At 44.6% G+C, this 19,066-nt stretch overlaps 1 protein-coding gene across 2 annotated transcripts; it reads right to left on the minus strand.

Annotated features, from left to right (window-relative positions):
• Positions 1 to 418: 418 nt before the first annotated feature.
• Cbx1 (chromobox 1) lies at positions 419 to 17,511 on the minus strand. Of its 2 annotated transcripts, none has more exons than XM_028869033.2 (5): positions 17,283 to 17,511; positions 7,033 to 7,206; positions 6,171 to 6,348; positions 5,146 to 5,240; positions 419 to 1,889 (listed from the first exon to the last, which is right to left on the minus strand). In XM_028869033.2, exons 2-5 carry the CDS (start codon positions 7,170 to 7,172, stop codon positions 1,745 to 1,747), a joined length of 558 nt encoding a protein of 185 aa, XP_028724866.1. In that variant the 5' UTR covers positions 7,173 to 7,206; positions 17,283 to 17,511; the 3' UTR covers positions 419 to 1,744. The 2 variants fall into 2 exon arrangements, with proteins under 2 accessions (XP_028724866.1, XP_028724865.1); XM_028869032.2 differs by having other exon boundaries at positions 7,033 to 7,209.
• Positions 17,512 to 19,066: the final 1,555 nt, after the last annotated feature.

Here is a 19,066-nt window from a genome sequence, read left to right on the forward strand (position 1 = left end):
TCTGTAGCCCAGGCTGGCCTCGAACTCAGAGATCGGCCTGCCTCTGCCTCCCGAGTGCTGGGATTTTAAAGGCATGCGCCACCGCTGCCTGGCTGACAGTTCCTACAATATGTACAGAATTATAAATGCTCAAGCATTTACATTAATAATTTACAAGACCATTTACAAGATTACGGCATCAGATTTCAAGCCTATTATTTTCATCTGTCGTCATGAAGCCATGGATGCTACTTCCAACAAGCTGAACTGAGGCAAGAGGGGTCTCTGGTAAGATGATCATACCCACTGCAGTGGTACATGCACTGTGTAATCCTAATACTGGATGGAAGGCAGAGGCAGAGGATTCAAAGTTCCAAGCCAGAGTGAGCAATCCTGGGGAAGGAGACCTGGTCTTTAAAAAAAAGACCGAAACCAAGAATTATAAATCTATAGTTTTATTAAGACAAAAACTGACAGTATGGTATGAAGTTTACATTTAAACAAAATTTTCACACATACATCTAACACATGCTTTAAAGATTTTACAATGTAGTTCTAGATGCAGGTCTAGACAATACTAAAAATTGATGGATCTCATGATTCAAGACAGTATTTTGGACATAGTTAATCTGAAGGTTTGTATTCTCAAATGAACCACTACCCCAACATGAAAGTGAATCTCCTGAGACCAGGGCTTGTGAAGTCCTTCAACCCTTGAATTGACTCAATGGATCTGTGCTGTCAGTAACTGAACCTGCTACAAGCAGTTTCAGGGTTCAAAGCTGGAAAAAACAAAACAAAACAAAAGAGAAAACAAAACCAGGCTCTAAGAGTTTCCACCCTAAGAGCACAGGCCCTCCGCTCCCATCTCCCATACAGGCCCTCCTGCAGTACTTGAGCCAGTGGCTTGGATGGACAAACTGATATTTATAATTTCATAACTGGAAAAAGGTCTTTTCTCTCCATTTCAGGAATTAGCACCTCTAAAGGCAGAATGGTCTGCCCGTATATAATCTCCAATAAAACTTTCCCTCTGCAGTCAGTTTCCATCTTCAAAGGGTAGCTTTGGTAACTCGGGAACTGGCTTTGTCCTTTGTGGGCCACAATGAGCTCAGGTAGGGGGCACCTTAGCTGCAGATTTCAGCATTCACAGATTTTTAACAGTCTCTCAATCCTCATTAATGGTGCCAATGTAATTTTTTGAAAAGGCAAAATATTGACATAGAACCAATTGATTAGTTAGCTGTTCATTCTACTGTTTCACCATATCCCCAATCAGACCCCAAATTTTAACCAAAATGATTCCACCCGTCTCCCTTCCTCCCTGCCCCAACCCTCCCACCCCCAATGAATATACCAGTAATAGCCAAAAACTACACACATGCTAGGCTGTAAAAATGCAGTTAACACTATTGGGAAGGCTGTGGGTTGTGGAGATGCTCTTTGAAGATCGACAGTATCTTTGCTCTCCCACACCCCAGTTCTGCAGGTTTTGTCCTTCATGGAAGGCCCTCCGCTTTCTTAGCAAAGCGCAGAACGGGTTGCCTTGAAACACTTACCCCTTTCCCCTCCACTGGGATGGGTGTGCAAACTATACAGCTTAAAACGATTTAAAGCACTTGGGCTGCTGCAGGGCACAGAAACTATGCTGGCTCTTCAAAGGACATCTTCTCAAGCCACCTCTATGGTGTCAAGAAAGTAGAACTCCTTCCCTCCCCATTTGAAACCCGCAGTCAGAGGTGACAGGGGCCGGTACTCAAGAGGGCTAATTCTTGTCGTCTTTTTTGTCATCATCCTCTGAGGGGTAGGAATGCCACGTTAGCCTTTCCTCATAGAAGGATATGACAACCTGCGGGCACTTGACATTGGCTTCCTTGGCAGGGACCAGGTCAGCCTCATCAGAGTTTTTCCTGCAGAACAAAGCACAAAGAAACTTTGAGATCAGCTGTTGTGGTCTCCTAATTTGGATCACCCAGGGAATGGGGCTTAAAGTCTAAATTCTAGGAACAAAATAGGAAAACAGGATGCAAGCAGCATTTACTGGGTGGGTTCTGTCACATGATACCCTCAAAGATCTTCCTCCTGTTAAAAATCCCCTCTTCGAACTTTGTCAAAAGGTAGGACTTTGGAAAAGGCCAAAGAAAGTTCCATTAACATTCCAGAGGGTGGACAGGAGGCTCCGCCACACTCTTCCAACTCTATTCCAGCCAGTGCACACAGCAAGTTTGGCTTTGTAAGAGGACTTAACACTGACTGATCTGGCACGATCTTGCTTACTTAAGACATACTGTTTACCACCACTATATATGGCCTGCACACACACACATCATCTCCAGTAGTTAACAGAGCTCCAACATGAGGAGGGAGACAAAGAAGGCACTAGGATGTAATCCTCTATTAGCTTTCTGAATTGTCGTGTTAAACTGGGCCTGTCCCAGACAGAGGCAGCAGCATGGGGCAGGCAACAGATACATGACAGAATCTGACACAGCACCACCTCAAGTCTCCAGAACCGAAACAAGAACAAGAGTCCAGAGCCACAGGGAACCAGAGAATAAGCTGATATGGTTAAGCTTCCGTAAGAAATACCAAGGAGATGGTGGGAAATGTACTGAATCCTTATGGGGTGTCTAACTCACGCCCTCTTCCAACTGAATGATTCTGGAACAAATTTAAGACTTTTCACTATGTAGAAATATTTTCCATGGGTGGTGGTGGTGCACGCCTTTAATACTAGTATTGGGGAGACAGAGGCAGGCAGATCTCTGAGTGCGAAGATAGCCTGGTCTATGGAGTTCCAGGACAGCCAAAGCTGTATGTATCACAGAGAAACCACATCTTGAACATATATTTGCCGGAATATATGTATGTACATGAACCACGTGCATATCCAGCACACTCAGAGGCAGAAGAGGATGTTAGAGTCTCTGGAGCTGGAGTTACATAAGGCAGTGAGCTACAATGTGGATGCTGGGAACTCAACCCAAGTCTTCTAGAAGGAGTGCTGAGGCATCTCTGCAGCCCCATATTTTTTTTGTCAAGGGCGTGTGTGTGTGTGTGTGTGTGTGTGTGTGTGTGTGTGTGTGTGTGTGTGGCAGGCATTAGGAGTGGAAGCCAGGGCCATGTGTATGGAGCCGTGGGTGTGTACGTGTATCACTTTTTGCTGTTGTTTTGTTTGAGACAGGGTTTCTCTATCTGTGGTTCTCAACCTTCCTAATGCTGTGACCCTTTAATACAGTTCCTCTTCTTGTGGTGACCCCTAACCACACAATTATTTTCGTTGCTACTCCATAACTCTAATTTTGCTACAGTTATGAACTGTAATATAAATATCTTATTTTCTGATGGTCTTAGGTGACCCACAGACAGAACCACTGTTGTATGTAGGTCTGCAACTTGATACGTAGACTGGGCTGGCCTCAAACTCAAGAGAGATCCACTTGCTGACTGCTGGGATTAAAGGCACACCACCACACCTGGCCATGCGTAACTTTTTAAAACCTTGGGTTTTATAACCAACATTCAATCTTTTGGGGGTGAGGGAGTGGATGCTAAGGATTAACTTATGGGCCTTGCACATGCTAAGCAAGCCCTCTACCAGTAAGCCGAATTCCTATCACAAAGGTTTGGGTTTTTTTTTTTTTTTTTTTTCAGGGCTGGGGAATCAAACCCAATTTTGTTTGTTAGGTAAACATTTTATCTCTGAGCCACATCCCTAGCCCAACACCCAAATATTAATTTTAAATACAGCAGTAAAGATAACCAATCCTCTACACTTCTTTCTTTCTGTTTGTTATTTGAGGCAAAGTCTTACTCTATGTTACCAGATGTCCTCTAGTGCTGTAAGTACAAATATGGGTTATGACTGGCTCTTTTGTGTGCGTGTTTATGCTTTTAAGATTTCCTCTTACTCTAGGCCAGTCTGGCCTCCACCTTGTGATACTTCCACTTTACCTGCATGCTGGGACTGTAAGTGTGCATAACCACACCTGGCCAAAAATACAACCCTACACAATATGGAGGTATACGATATGCAACTCACACTGGCCATATGTAGAGCAAGTGTATACTAGCTAAACTATTTACAACACCCTATTATTCAGTTTTTCTTTTCTCCTCTAAGTTAGAAGAAATAAGCTAAATGAGGGTCAGAATCAATAAATACTAAGGAACACACAGGAAAAAAATAGGTGGTTAGTTGATTATGACACAGGCCTTTACCTATACTGAAGTTAAACCTCTTTTTTAGCCATTACCTAGGGAAGAACTACCATAGATACCAGTTTCAGAGAAATTTCTAGACCAATTAAAGGACAAAGTCTTGACAATCCTATTTTAACTAGCAATGGCTTAACACTTACTCTTCCTAGTTCATCATGGTGGCATGTCCCTGCAATCTCAGCACAGAGTCTGGGGCAGGAGGATTTCAAGCTCAAGGAAGGCTAGGCTAGATAGAGTACAACTGTCTCAAAACTTGACTACCTTGGACCCCTCTGCATTAAACTGTTTGAAAGCTAGTCATAGAAACCTATTACTATGCTGGCCATCTATAAAAACACAGTAATACAAGCATGTTCAGCAGGTGATACTGACTAGTGCTAACAAACACTACTCACTGTTTCTACTTAGAACAAGTCTGTATCATTACCACTTTTATAAATTTACATTATGTTCAGTAACAGTAAACAGTAGAGGTCTTGCTGACCCCTGCTGGCTGATTTTGAAAATTTAGAATCTTCAAAATAAATTCTATAAATTCTTTCCTAACCCTCAAACATGAACAGAATCCTGTTTATGGGGCCAGCCTGATTTTTACTAAGGAGGTGGCAGAGAAGGAGGGTAATTCAATCACATTTCAGAATTTTTTTTCTTTACTTAATAGAACTGAAATGTGATTCCTCTCCATAGTCTCTCCCACCTAAAAAAAAAAAGAGGGGTGAAAGGAAAAAAAAAAAAAAAAAAAAGCAAAGATCTGAAATCCTAAGGCCCCTACCTGTAACTCATGAGTCCAGGTTTGTAGTCAGGCCGAGGATCACTATCGGAGGACTATGTCATCTTAAAGATTTCACACCTGGGCGACTGGAATTTCCAAGGTCAGCTCTTTCCTCTGGCATAGAACAGATGGGGAGAAGGGAAGAACAACCACAGAGCCACTGCCAGACTCACCATTTCATCAGGAACATGAGTTCTCCACTGGAGTCAGTAGCTCCAATAATCCGCTCAGGCTCCAAACCCCGGGCAAAGCCTCGTGGCTTTTCTGACTGTAAAAACCAGATGGGCAGAACAATTTTACTGGCAAAGGACTATATCCAGAATGAAGTTATTCTGTGCTTCTAAGAAATGTAATCACAAACATTCACTCAAGGCTTCCTCTGCTTCCCACACCATGCATTATATCTGAAGCATATGAGGTCCTCCCAGCATGAATGGAACACACACTCCAAACAAAAGAAATGTTCACACTGTCTCTTCAAAGGAAAATTACTTAAGATATTAAATAAGACCAAACAGCCACCTCAAATCTTTAGTGATCAAAACACTGAATTCCATCACTGACAGGAAATGAATTCAGTTGCTGTCTTATGTCTCTGGTAACTGTTACATGTTAGCATCTACGCCTTGATGCCAGAAGAGGGCATCAGATCCCACTATAGATGGTTGGGAGCCACCATGTGGGTGCTGGGAATGGAACTCCAGTGCTCTTAACCGCTGAGCCATCTCTCCAGCCCCACACTATCATTCTTGCACCATGGATGAAAAGTAAGATTAGATCACTTTACAAGAGTAAGCCCCAAATCCTTTTGTTTTGCTGAGATAAGGTCTCCTGTAGTCCAGGCATCTTATTCCTGATCCTCCTGCGTGCTAGGATTATAGCTGTATACACGGTTGGCCCCCAAATCCTTGTAAAACCTTAGCTATTTCTGAAGGACAGAGAGGACATGACTGCTGAGATGAAAAGCGAGAAGTAGTTCAAGAATAGTAGCTCACAACTGTAAGCCCAACACTTAGAAGACCAAGTACTGCCAAAGCCTGAGGGCAGGCTAGGCTTCTATGCAAGACCTTCCCCAAAAGAAATAAATAAAAATGTAAAGGAAAAAACAAACGCAGGGGAGGACAGGAGAGAGACGAAGTGGGACCAAACTGCTGATGCTCCGGCCCCTGGCTGGTGAAGACCCTGTCCTAAGTCTCACCTCTTCTTTCTTCTTCTTTGGTTTGCTTTCTTCACCCTTATCATCAGAATCAGAATCAGCTTTGCGTTTGCCTCCTTCTGATTTATCTGTCTCATGAGCTGTTTTCTGTGACTGCAGAAACTCAGCGATGAGGTCAGGGCAATCCAGGTTCTCTTCTGGTTCCCAAGTGTTGTCCTCACTGAAACCAGCGAGCACAAGTTAGACTTCCGCCCAGTCAACCTTTTGAACTAAGAGAAGAGTTAGTCTTGGAAGAGAGTTCAGTGATAATGAACAGCTAGATTTTTGTTCAAGATTAAGAACTTTCCTAGGAGGGGAGGGTACAGATCAAAGGCTTAGAAACTTGCCTACTTTGTAAAAGTGGACTATTGTATACAAATTGCTCCTCAGAAATCACTGTTGTAGACTGGCAAGATAGCTCAATGGGAAAAAGGAGCCATCCACCAAGCCTGAAGACCTGACTTTATTTATTTATTTATTTTTTCCTTCGAGACAGGGTTTCTCTGTAGCTTTTGGAGCATGTCATGGATCTCGCTCTGTAGACAAGGCTGGGCTGGCCTGGAATTCACAGAGCTCCACCTGCCTCTGCCTCCCGAGTGCTGGGATTAAAGGTGTGGGCCACAGCTGTCCAGCTAAGACCTGACTTTCACCCCAGGATTTACATGACACACATGGCCACATGCACAAATAAACAAAACAAAAAGCTGTACTATATTATAGCACTCTGCATGCAGGTCCTTCCTCTCTCAGTAGACTATAGGCTGTGGTCAGGACTGAACCAAGGAATAGCCATCACGGAAGAAGCAGCAAGCACATCCAGACTCCTCTCATAGTGACTGAATTGGCCTGTGCCATTGGAACTTACTCTGAGAAGCCCTTCCACTTCAGAAGATATTCCACTTTGCCCTTGACAACTCGCCGATCAAGAACCTTTTCCACCACATATTCCTCTTCCTCTTCTTCTAGCACCTCTTCCACTTTCTTCTTGTTCTGTTTTTTTCCCATAGTCCCCGCCAGCTTTCCGGTGTAGAGGGTGACGCTGCTAAAACGAGAGGGAAACAAAAGGGCGCAGGGCACCTTTACTACAAGATAAAAATCAGGGTGTGGGGCACTGCTTATATATAACCCTCTACTTACTTCCAGCTCACAGCCATGTCTGCTGGCTGCTAAAAAGTCAGCCACATCTCACAGCAAACTCAATGTCTCTTCCATCCTCTCCCTTTGGACAAAGACTTACTGTGAAGCCCAAGCTGTCCTCAGCTTTCTAAGTGATGGAATTACAGGTGTAACCACAATGTGTGGGAAGAATTTCTGAATTCTTACATCCATTACAACTTTTATACTAAATCTAATTTATACTAACTCCTAATACCCCTTTGCCACAAAGTATATCTAAAATACTATGTTGGGGGGGACTGGAGAGATGGCTCAGAGGTTAAGAGCACTGACTGTTCTTCCAGAGGTCCTGAGTTCAATTCCCAGCAACCACAAGGTGGCTCACAACCATCTGTTATGAGATCTGGCGCCCTCCTCTATATACATAATAAATAAAAAAATCTTTAAAAAAAAAAAAAAAGGCATAAAAAATACTATGTTAGCCCATAGTTACATATCATTTGATTTTTTTTGTTTTTGTTTAAAACAGGGTCTCATATAGTTCAGGCTGACTTTGAATCCTTGATCTAGTCTCTATGGTCTCTACCTTTCAAGCACTGGGATTATAGATGTGCGCTACCATGTCCAGCTCAAAAGTCCCTTTATTGTTCACTTTGCTTTTCTTGAATGCCATCATAAATTCACGGTTCAAACTTAAAAAAATTCTTTTACTGCATTTACTCATTTAGTGTGTATATGGGTGTCATAAAAGTCAAGGGACGAGCCGAGCAGTGGTGGCGCACACCTTTAATCCCAGCATTCAGGAGGCAGAGGCAGGTGGATTTCTGTGAGTTCGAGGAGCAGCCTGGGCTACAGAGTAAGTTCCAGGAAAGGTGCACAGAGAAACCCTGTCTTGAAAAACCAAAAAAAGAAAAAAAAAAAAAAAAAAAAAGGGTCAAGGGACGATTTGTGGGAATCAGCTCCATGTGGATTTTGGGCTTGGCTAAGTCACCTCACCCAGGTTGGCCTGGAACTTAAGATATAGCTGAGGATGACCTTGAACTTCTGATCTTGTCTCTTCCTACCTGAATGCTAAGATTATAAGCTGCAGCCCTAACCCATAAATCAAAATCACTGTTATTTGATCTAGTTTAATTTATAATTTATTTCTAAGACTCAGGACTGCTTAGAAAAAGCCCCAGAATAACTATTAATTTAAGCTGGAGTATAATAATTGCATTAATTTAGAAAATAAGCAGGGGGTCAAGAGGAAGGTAGCTACCACAAATACAGTCTACTTTAGCTTCTGTGAGACAGGACAACTGTACAGCTGGGCCGCTCCTTCTGCCTTCATCTGGTTCCACATAAAAACTCAAGGCCATCTGGCTTGCATGGCAAGTGCTTTACCTTGTAGGTGTTGAGTTTATTCTTTTCTAAAACATGCTTTTGGGATGGAGAGATGGCTCAGTAGTTGGGGGTACTGGCTGCTCTTCTAGAGGACCCGGGATCAATTCCCAGCACCCACATGGCAGCTCACAATTGTCTGTAACTCCTGTAACTCCAGTTCAAGAGGATTGGACACCCTCACACACACAAATGCCGGCAAAACACCAATGCACATGAAAGAAATAATTAAAAACAACAACAACATACCCCAAAAGTCTAAAACATGCTACAAAACACACACACACACACACACACACAGAATTATGTATGGGTGAAACAACTTGTTCTTTCATGTTGGGAAGCTGAAGTTGGTTTTGTTTGATGAAAATCCCCAGTGTGGCTGGGGATACAGGTCAGCTGGTGGAGAGCTTGTCTCACATGAATGGAGCCCTGCATTTGACCCTAAAAATTGGGCATGGTGGTACACAAATGGCTGTCTGTGATCCTAGTAGGAGATCCAAGGAGTTCAAGGTTATCCTTGTCTACACAATACCCTAACTCAGGAAACCCATGAAATATGTGTTTTTCTAGTATAAAAATTTAGTTCCTTGTAAATCTCTGGCCTTTAACCCATTAAATTCTGATGTATTAGTTTTTTAATTCTCCTCCCTCCCCGCTTGCCCCGACAGGGTTTCTCTGTGTAGCCCTGGCTCTCCTGGAACTTGTTCTGGCCTTGAATTCAGAGATCCACCTGCCTCTGCCTCCTGAGTGCTTTCAAAACATTCTTGGGTGGCATACTATAAAATGTTCAGAACATCTTTGATGGAGAGTGTCCAAAGCCTTAAAATTACCAATTTGTGTCAGTAGATGGCGCTGTAACATACCGGTCAAACAAAATTGGCTAAAATCTTAGAAATGGATGGATTATCCAGAATGAGACACAAAGAATGAAGCAAATGGGCCAGGTGTGGTGGCACAGGCCTATAATCCCATAATTTGGGAGGTGGAGGCAGGGGAATTAGGAGTTTAAGGTCAACACGGACTAGATTGAGAGATCTTGTCTCAATTCCCCTCACCTCCTCAAAGGAACATGGCAAACAAACCAAGACACGGAAGGAGCATTGTTATGCATTAGTTTAATACCCCAATCTTAGATTAAACCGGTACTACCAGTGTCCTTGAACAAAAGTTTTAGATATTGTGCTGCATTCTGGAGACTCAAGAGAATAAGAAATGGTCCCCACCTTTTTGACGCTTAATGTAAGAAAAAAAAAAAAAGGCACCTTTTCCATTAAGGTATTCTGAACTTTGTAGTATGCCATCCAAGAACATTTTGGAAAACTGTGGATATAGCTCGGTAGCATAACACTTAGCTTATATACACGAGTCCCTAGGTGTAATTCTCAGCATTGAAACCCCCCCCCCAATAAAACAAAAAACAAACTCCCAAGAGTACCTATAATTGCAAGATGCTTAATAAGAGAGGCTAAGGCAGGAAGGTTGCAAATTATGGGCAACCTGAGTTATAGAGCAAACACAAACTAATATATATATGTATATGTATATATACATATATATACACACACATACACACACACATATATATATCTATTATGCATGATATATGTGGGTGCATGTATGACACAGCTTGGGTGTGATGGTCAGGGGACAACTTTCAGGAAGCTGGCTTTCTCCTTCCAACAAGGGCTCTTTGTTTTTGAGACAGGGTTTCTTGTGTAGTCCTGGCTGTCCTAGAACTCTGTAGATCCACCTGCCTCTGCCTCCTGAGTGCTGGGATTAAAGGTGTGTACCACCTCTGCCCAGCCTAACAAAAGTTCTGAGGATGAAACTCTGATGATCAGTTTTGCACAGGGAGCACTTTTACTCACTGAGGCACCTTGCTGGCCCTGTTTTTCTTTTCTTATTTATTTGTTTAACATCCCCTCCCCCTCTGTGTAGCTCTGGCTCTCGCTCTGTAGACCAGGCTGGCCTTAAACTTAAGCGAGACCTGATTGCCTTGAGTTGTGGGATTAAAGGCATGTGCAAAGAAAGAACATTGTGATTTTCTCACCAACCCTCCCAGGGCCAATTATACAGAAGAGGGATGGCAGACTTGAAGACCTGCATTCCACCTTCAGATCCCACAAGGTGGCAGAAGAGAACCAACTCCAGACAGACCTCCATCTACACACCAGCATGTGTGTGTGTGCACTTAGACATGTACAAACACAATAAATAAAAATGTAAAACCTTTATGAAGAATAATGCTTGCTTTTTTTCTTGTTCAGATAGAGATTAAATCCAAGACCCTTGAATGTGCTAGATAAGCATTCTACCACTGAACATCTCAGCCCCTTATTTTCAAACAGTCTTGCTAAATTGCCCAGCTGGCTTTCAACTTGAGATCCCCTTGCCTCTGCCTCCAGAATAGTTGGGAATAACTGTGTACCTCACCTACTTCTTAATATATGTGTCTGTATTATATTTACTGATTTATTTTGTGTGTGTGTGTGTGTGTGTGTGTATCAGACACAACATTAAGCACTTTTTTTTCTTTTGAAGTTTGCATAAACTATTCAAAGAAATGGGAAAGGCTTAAGAAGCCTGTTAAGCCAGTGTAGACATAGGTTCCAGCTGTTACCACAGAAAAGCATGGGCTAAGGCTGGGTCGATATCCCAGTTGGTAGGGTGCTTATCATGCAAGCATAAGGATCTGAGTTGGATCTCCAGAACCCTTCTAACACAGGAATAGGGGTGTGTGCTTCTAAGTTCAGTGCAAGGGAGGCAGAAATAGCTAGATCCCTGGGGCTTGCTGGGCAGCCAGGCAGCCTAGCCTACTAACTAAGCACCAGGGAAAGGAGAGACACTCTCTCAAAACAACAAAAACCTAAAACAAGGTGGAGAGCATCTGAGAAATTATACCCAAGGTTGACCTCTGGCCAAACACACAGTGGTGAGCAACCTAAGAACTTCTAGGATACCTATTTTTGTGCAGCTTGAGAAATCTAATTCTAGGGGCTAGAGAGATGGCTCAGTAGTTAGGAGCACTTGGTGGTGTTCTTCCAGAAGACTTGAGCTGGGCTCACAATGGTTAACTCCAGCTCCAAGCAAGGGACTGGACACCTCTGGCCTCCCTAGGCATCTGCATATACCCACATGCAGACACACACCTACACAAAGCCCTAAGTGGTAGGGTGCATCGGTAATCCTAGCTATTTTACAGCAAGATGGAATGAAGAGACAGAATAGCTAGGAAACTCACTGGCTAGGTAGCCCAGAGTACCAAGTACAACAGAAAAAGAGATCCTGCCTCAAATAAGATGGATGGAGAGAACCAACTTCCAACAGTCCAACCACCACATGGCACCCACACACACACATAAATAAATGTGTTTATATCTATATCTATATTATATATATATATAAACCCACCAAACTGTGGGGCTTGGTGACACATATCTTTAATCCCAGCACTGGGAGGCAGAGGCAGGTGAATCTCTAAGAGTTTGAGGCCAGCCTGGTCTACAGAGTGAGTTCCAGGACAGCTAACACTATACAGAGACACCCTGCCAAGGGGGAAAAGCAAAGAAAAAAGTTACTGATAACTATGATCATCCTGTAGTGGGTGCTAGTAACTGAGGGTCCTCTGTAAGAGCAACACAGACTCTTGTTTTTCGTACCAGGGTTTCTCTATGGAGCCTTGGCTGTCCTAGAACTCACGATCTGCCTGCTCTGCTCTCCAGGCTGAGATGGAAGGCGGCATAGCCCACTGTATCCACACAATCTACACTTTCAACTGTGTCAGCGCAGGCATGCACATGCTGCAGTGTATATGTACAAGTTTGAGGACAACTTGTCTGGAGTTAGTTCCCTTTCAATCTTGTTTTTCTGAGGCTAGGTTTCTTGTTTCTTCATGCTATCCTCTATTACCCAGGCTGTCTGGCCCCCTATCATCTGGAAAACTCTTTACTCTACCTCTCATCTTGCTGTAAAAGGTACTTGGATCTGAACTCAGTCCTTATACTTTGCTGGCAAACATTTAACTGAGCCATGCCATTTCCCCAGCCCTTAAGATCTCCATTCTCACCTGTTTCTATTATAGCATTCAATTGTATGTACAAAGATGCTTGAACTTGAACTTTTTGTTTTTGGAAACAGGTTTTTTTTTTTTTAAACAGGGTTTCTCTGTGTAGCCTTTGCTATCCTGGAACTCTCTTTGTAGGTCAGGCTGGCCTCAAACTCATAGAGCCACCTGCCTCTACTTCCCAAGTGCTGGGATTAAAGGTGGGTCCCCATCATACTACACCCTGGCAGATACTTGAACTCTTAACAAGTGCAATACAGACTTTTTGCATAACAACCAATACTGGGGTGGGAGAGATGGCTGAGCAATTAAGAGCTATTGCTGCTCTTACAGAGGATCTGAGCTTGGTTCCTAGCACAACTGTGAAATGGCTCAGGTCCATAAGTAACTCCAGCTCTAGGGGATCCCTCATGTACACATACCTACATTGAGATACATAATTTCAAAAAACAAAACAAATCTCAGGGCTGGAGAGGTGGCTCAGTAGTTAAGAGCACTGGTGGCTCTTCTAGATGATCTGGCTTCAATTTCCAGCACTCACATGGTGGCTTAAAACCATCCCTTGTTGTATTCAGTCAGAACCTTGTTTCTCCAAGACCTAGCTGAAATGATACTTCTCCCATAAAGCTCACCCAACCTAACCAAATTTCTCTCCTTTCCTTGGGATCCCCAAAGCATTTTGTTTCTATTTTCCCTCAGACAGTCAAGGGAATTCTGAGCCCTGTACAAATCATGAACATTGTATGCCCAACAAAGAAAGATGTTTCAAAATCAAACAACTGGGAAATAAAAGTACAAAGCCACCAGCTTTTTTGGGAGTGACCAATCAATAAACCCTAAACTGAAAACAAGGACGAGGCATCTTTGCTATAATAATCAGCAACTACACACCAGTAATCAAAACACAAATGAAGGCATGCATAGCAGTACAGTATACTCTGGGGCCAGACATATTTCTGAACTGCTTTTAGTTGGCTTTTTATTTGGCTGTTTGTGAAGCAAATGCTTTCCAGATGCAAATCTGAATGAAAACAGGAACCACATACACACCAAGCAGAAGGAGTGGTTTGGTTTCTGTAGTGGTTTTTTTTTTTTGAGTATGGCTGTGGGAGCAGAGATGGTTGGCACAGCTTGAATCCAGAGCAAATCCAGAGACTTTTTCTCCCCTCCCTTTTGTTGTCCAGGGTCTCAACTCTGTAGCCTAGGTTGGCATCAAAGACGTGAGTCATCTTTTGCCTCAGCTACTGTTATTTAGTCAGTGTTTGTAGCAGGGAGCACAAAGGCAGAGGATGACCTTCAGAAGGCAGCTCCCTCCTAGACTATGTCGTTCCTGGGATCAATAAGCTATCAGGCTTGGCGGGAAGTGCCTTTATCCACTAAGATATCTTGAAAGTCTAGCCTAGTTCTTCAGACAGGATCTTACTCTATAGTCCAGGCTGGCATGAATCTCGTTCTTTAGACCAGGCTTTCTTCAAACCTGAGGCAATAGTCCCTGTTCCGCCTCCTTCGGTGGGTGATGTATTATAGGCACGAGCCACCATACCCAGCTGTGAAATTATTCAACTTTACACAAGACAGTAAAGATTTTAAGAAGGCTCGTAGTACAGCTCAGGGACAGAGCACATGGGTTTTGGGGTTCAATCCAGTGCACTACCACCACCAGAAAAAGAAAACAAAAACCAGCCCAACATTTCGCACATTTGGGCTAGAAGTGTAGCTCACCAGTAGAAAGCTTGCCAAACTGGGATACAGCTCAGTGTGTGTGCTTGCCTAACACGTAAGAAGCCCTGGATTCAATTCTTCAGATTTGAATTTTACATTAAAAATAAATGTAAGCTAGATATGGTGGCGCACACCTATAATCTCGGTTCAAGGCCAATCTGGGCTACATAGTGAGTTCCAAGCCAATTTGGAACATAGATAATAAAATCCACACATACCAACTTCTGCTAGGTCTAGTCCCCAAAATTTAGAAAATGGGGCTATCCAGCTGGTTCAGCAGGTAAAGGTGTTTGTCTCACAAGCCTAATAACCTGAGCTCAACCACCAGCTTAGCATGACAGTAGAAGAGAATGGCCACTGGGGATTCAGCTCAGCGGTAGAGCGCTTGCCTAGCAAGCACAAGGCCCTGGGCTCGATGCTCAGCTCAAAAGAGAATGACACCAAAGTTGTTCTATGATCTCCACAAGTATGCCATGGCACACTTCCTACCTCCACTTTTAAAAACCAAAAAAACCAGCTGGGTGTGGTGGCTTTACTCCCAGCACTCAGGAGGCAGAGGCAGGTGGATTCTCTGAGTTCAAGGCCAGCCTGGTCTATAGCATGAGTTCCAGGACAGTCAGGGCTACAGAGAAAAAACAAAAAAAAGCCTTATACTCCAAAAAATTGTTCAGAGGGCCGCAGTCAGTTCAACAGGTAAAAGTGCTTGCCATGCAAGCCTGGTGGGTTGAGTCTGATCCCCTGAATACATGGTAGAAGAAAAGAAGGAACTCTCCAAAACTGTCCTCTGACCTCCACGCATATGCACACAGGGGTTCTCTGTGTAGCTTTGCGCCTTTCCTGGAACTCACTTTGTAGCCCAGGCTGGCTGGGGTTAAAGGTGTGAGCCACTACCACCCGGCTGCACACATAGTGTTTTAACTGCTCAGAAAAATACCTAGAAGAGAGGGTTAAAATCTACAGTTTTATTGCTATCTATAAAAAAAAGTGGCCAAACAGAAAACCAGAAGTGACTGAAGATCTTTTACTGAGGAGCAAGTGGTTTCAATGTGGAGCTTTCTCTGGGCCTTTAACTCCTGATGCTCATGCCTCCTCCATCTCCTAAGGGCTGTCTGGGATTATAGGAGTGCCCCAACATACACAACAGGAATCTTTTCAATGGACCACTTTTCATATATAAATAATATATATATTATATATATGTGGCATCCAAGGAGGGGCACAGGCACTAATTTCTTGATTGTAGCCATAAATCTATCCCCAAACCTTAGATCTTTAGAAACTATTCCAAACTGCTGACATGATTCTTAACCCAAAACTGGAGAGGATACCTTATACACTAGTAAAACTCATTTTTTTTTCCTCTTGGTTTTTCGAGACAGGGTTTCTCTGACAGAGATCCACCTGGGTGCTGGGATTAAAGGCTTGGGGCCACCACCACCACCACCACCACCACCACCTGGCTGTAAAACTCACTTTTTGAAATTATTTTTGTGGTACTGGCACATAACTCAGTGGCAGATAACTTGGGGGAAATGAGGTCCATATTTCATATACTACTTTTTTTTTTTTTTTGGTTTTTCGAGACAGGGTTTCTCTGTGTAGCTTTGCGCCTTTCCCGGAACTCACTTGGTAGACCAGGCTGGCCTCCGAACTCACAGAGATCCACCTGGCTCTGCCTCCTGAGTGCTGGGACTAAAGGCGTGCGCCACCACCGCCCGGCTCATATACTACTTTTTAATAAAAATATTATTACTGTGTGTGTGTGAGAACGCCTGCTTCTGTGGGTTCCTGCCATACCCCCATGTGTAGATCAGAGGACAATTTTCTGGTCGGTTGTTCTTCCCACCTTTACCTGGGTCCCAGGAGTTAAACTGAGGTCTCAAGGCTTGCTCAGCAAGGGCAAACGCTTTTTTATCTGATGAGCCTTATCCACGCTCTTCTTACAGTCTCCCAACTCACACTAAAGACCCATTATTAGGCAGAAAGTGGCCATTTCACTCTTTCTGGACTCTAAGCGCAGCCAAGGAAGGTCTTCAACTTCTGATCCTCCTGAGTGCTAAGATTTCAGGTACAAGCCATCACACCCAGCCAGTTTATGTGGTGCTGGAGATTGAATCCAGGGGTTTGCAGCCCACCAGGCAAACACGCCACAAACTATGCTACCCCCTCATTTTGCACCTCCACCCTACTCATCCCAAGAACTCCTTTACACACAAATCTCTTCTCCATTAGCACGCCTCGAGCGGCCCAAGCCCTCTTGCCCAAGTTTACTGGAAGTTATTTCTTCGTGGCCCTGGCAAGAGAAATTTCTCTGACGGTGTCGGTTGGACCCAAGATCCTCAGGTTCCTTTTCTTTTTTTTTTCTTTCTTTCCTCCACGTACTCCTGGGATTGCCCGCGACTGCCACCGTGTCCGCTTTCTCAGGTTCCCTTTCTAAACCTCTAGTGTAGGAAGCCGTGGTCCCGTGCCATGCACGCCCAAAGCACCAAGCCTGATCCATGTCCTAAAGTTCTTCTTCTCCCGCCCAACTCCGGAGCGGCTCACTTGAGTCACACCGTCTCCGTCCAGACCGTGGAGCGCTAACCCTCCGATGGCTAAGCTCGTCGGGAACCCCTTGGCTCCCGGGATTCTGGACTCGCCGCCCCGCCCTCTCCATACTCCCGCAACCCGCGATCTCTGCGCGGGAAGAGGGATCGTGGGGCGCGGGGACCCGGCCGCGCCCCCAACTCCTCCCGCCCCAGGCTTCCGTTCGCGGCCCTCGACCGCCCGCGGCCTCCCGCCGTCGCCGCGCCCCCTCCCCCCCGCCTCCACAGCCCGCCTCCTCTCACCTCGCAGCAGCGCCCGAGAGTTCGAGAGGAATCGGGGTTGCGCTCCTCGCGCGTCGCGTGGGGCGGCCCGAGGGAGTCGCGCCCGGGGAAGCAAAGAGGCGTGCGGTCGCAGTCGAACGCCCAGCTGAAGCGGCGTACCGCAGGCCCCGCCAACGGCCCTCCCCTCAGCCGAACAAAAGAGCCTCTCTCACTCTGCGGGGCCCGCCGCCTGCACGGCGCAGACGCGATGACCCCCGCCGCACGGCATTATGGGACTAGGGAGCCTGTCCAAGACTACAAGTTCCAGAGTGCCGCGCGAGTCTCGGACCGCCCGCCCCACTTTCAAGGGTTGTAGGGAGTTTTCGTAGTTCTGTTTTTCTTTTAAACTGGAAAGGCGGGTCGACTGTGGTTTATAACTCTGCAGTCTAGGAAGTTGGTGAGTGGTGGTGGAGTCTGTTTGTCTAATAAAAGGGAATGGTAGCCCAGCTGGCATCGAACTCCTGGCTTTTCTTCTGCCTCAAACTTTAGGATTATAGGCATGCGCCACTACTTACTCAGTCTACCCAGAACACGTGTGTTTGCAAACTAGCCCCTTGCTACTTGATCCGAAAAACCATTTGCCCCTGGGCACTTCTGTAATTAGCATCCTCTGCATATAAAAAAGTAGTCTTAATTGCCAGGCATGGTAATACACACCTTTAATCCTAGCACTTGGGAGGCAGAGTTAGGCGGATTTCTGTGAGTTTGAGGCCATCCTAGTCTAGAGCGAGTTCCAGGACAGTTAGGGTTGTTACACAGAGAAAACCTGTCTTGAAAAACCAAACAACAACAAAAATTTAACATATCCATCGCCTGAGATTTATCAGATCTCCACCTTTCAGTAATGTCAGTAATGTCCAGCAATCTGTAATTTTTTATTTTTTTATTTTTTGGTTTTTCGCGGCAGGGTTTCTCTGTAGTTTTGGTGCCTGTCCTGGATCTCACTCTGTAGCCCAGGCTGGCCTTGAACTCAGAGATCTGCCTGGCTCTGCCTCCTGAGTGCTGGGATTAAAAACATGCTCTACCACCGCCAGCACAACCTGTAATTTTTTACCTCCATCTGGATGAGGTTCCTACTCCTCAGCCTTGAAATTACTTTCTCCATTCAGGAAGTACTAAATTAATCCTCTTGGTAGTTATCATCATTTCCTGAATTTTCTTTTCCTTTCCCTCTCTTTCTTCCTCTTCCCGTGTCCCTTTTCTCTCTTCCTCTCTCTCCTTCCCTCTCTTTTTATTTTTGTTTTGTTTGTTGTTATTTATTTATTCGTGGTGGTGGATAGATAGGGTCTCAAGGACGCCCTGGCTAACCTTGAACTTTTGAACCTCCTGCCTCCACTTCCTGAGTGCTGGAGCTACAGGCATGTGCCACCACATGTAAAAGTTTACCTTTATTGCCTGTGTCCATGGGTGACTTTTATGGGGACTTCTCCATCTCCACCAACACCCCTTATCTGGCTAACTAAGCAAAAGCCATGGTTGTCCTTCTTAAACAAGTGTGCTGGATTCCAGCGACGTTGCTGCTAACTTCAGAACTGTACACTGCAGTCCGAAGAGAAACACTCCCTTCTATGGGTCTTTGCATCCACAACTCCCAAGAAAGTCCTTGGTATTTGTTGCAGGTGTTCACGTGTCCCTGTATTGACTCTCACTGTTGGAAAACATTCATTGAGGAAGTGATTAAATGAATAAATGGGATGTCCTCTTTCCTAGTACTCAGGCACATAGCACTTACTACAGACCTCCACTCCACTCCAAGCCTAAGATAT

Source organism: Peromyscus leucopus, chromosome 8b (assembly GCF_004664715.2).
Source record: "Peromyscus leucopus breed LL Stock chromosome 8b, UCI_PerLeu_2.1, whole genome shotgun sequence".
NCBI lineage: Eukaryota > Metazoa > Chordata > Mammalia > Rodentia > Cricetidae > Peromyscus > Peromyscus leucopus.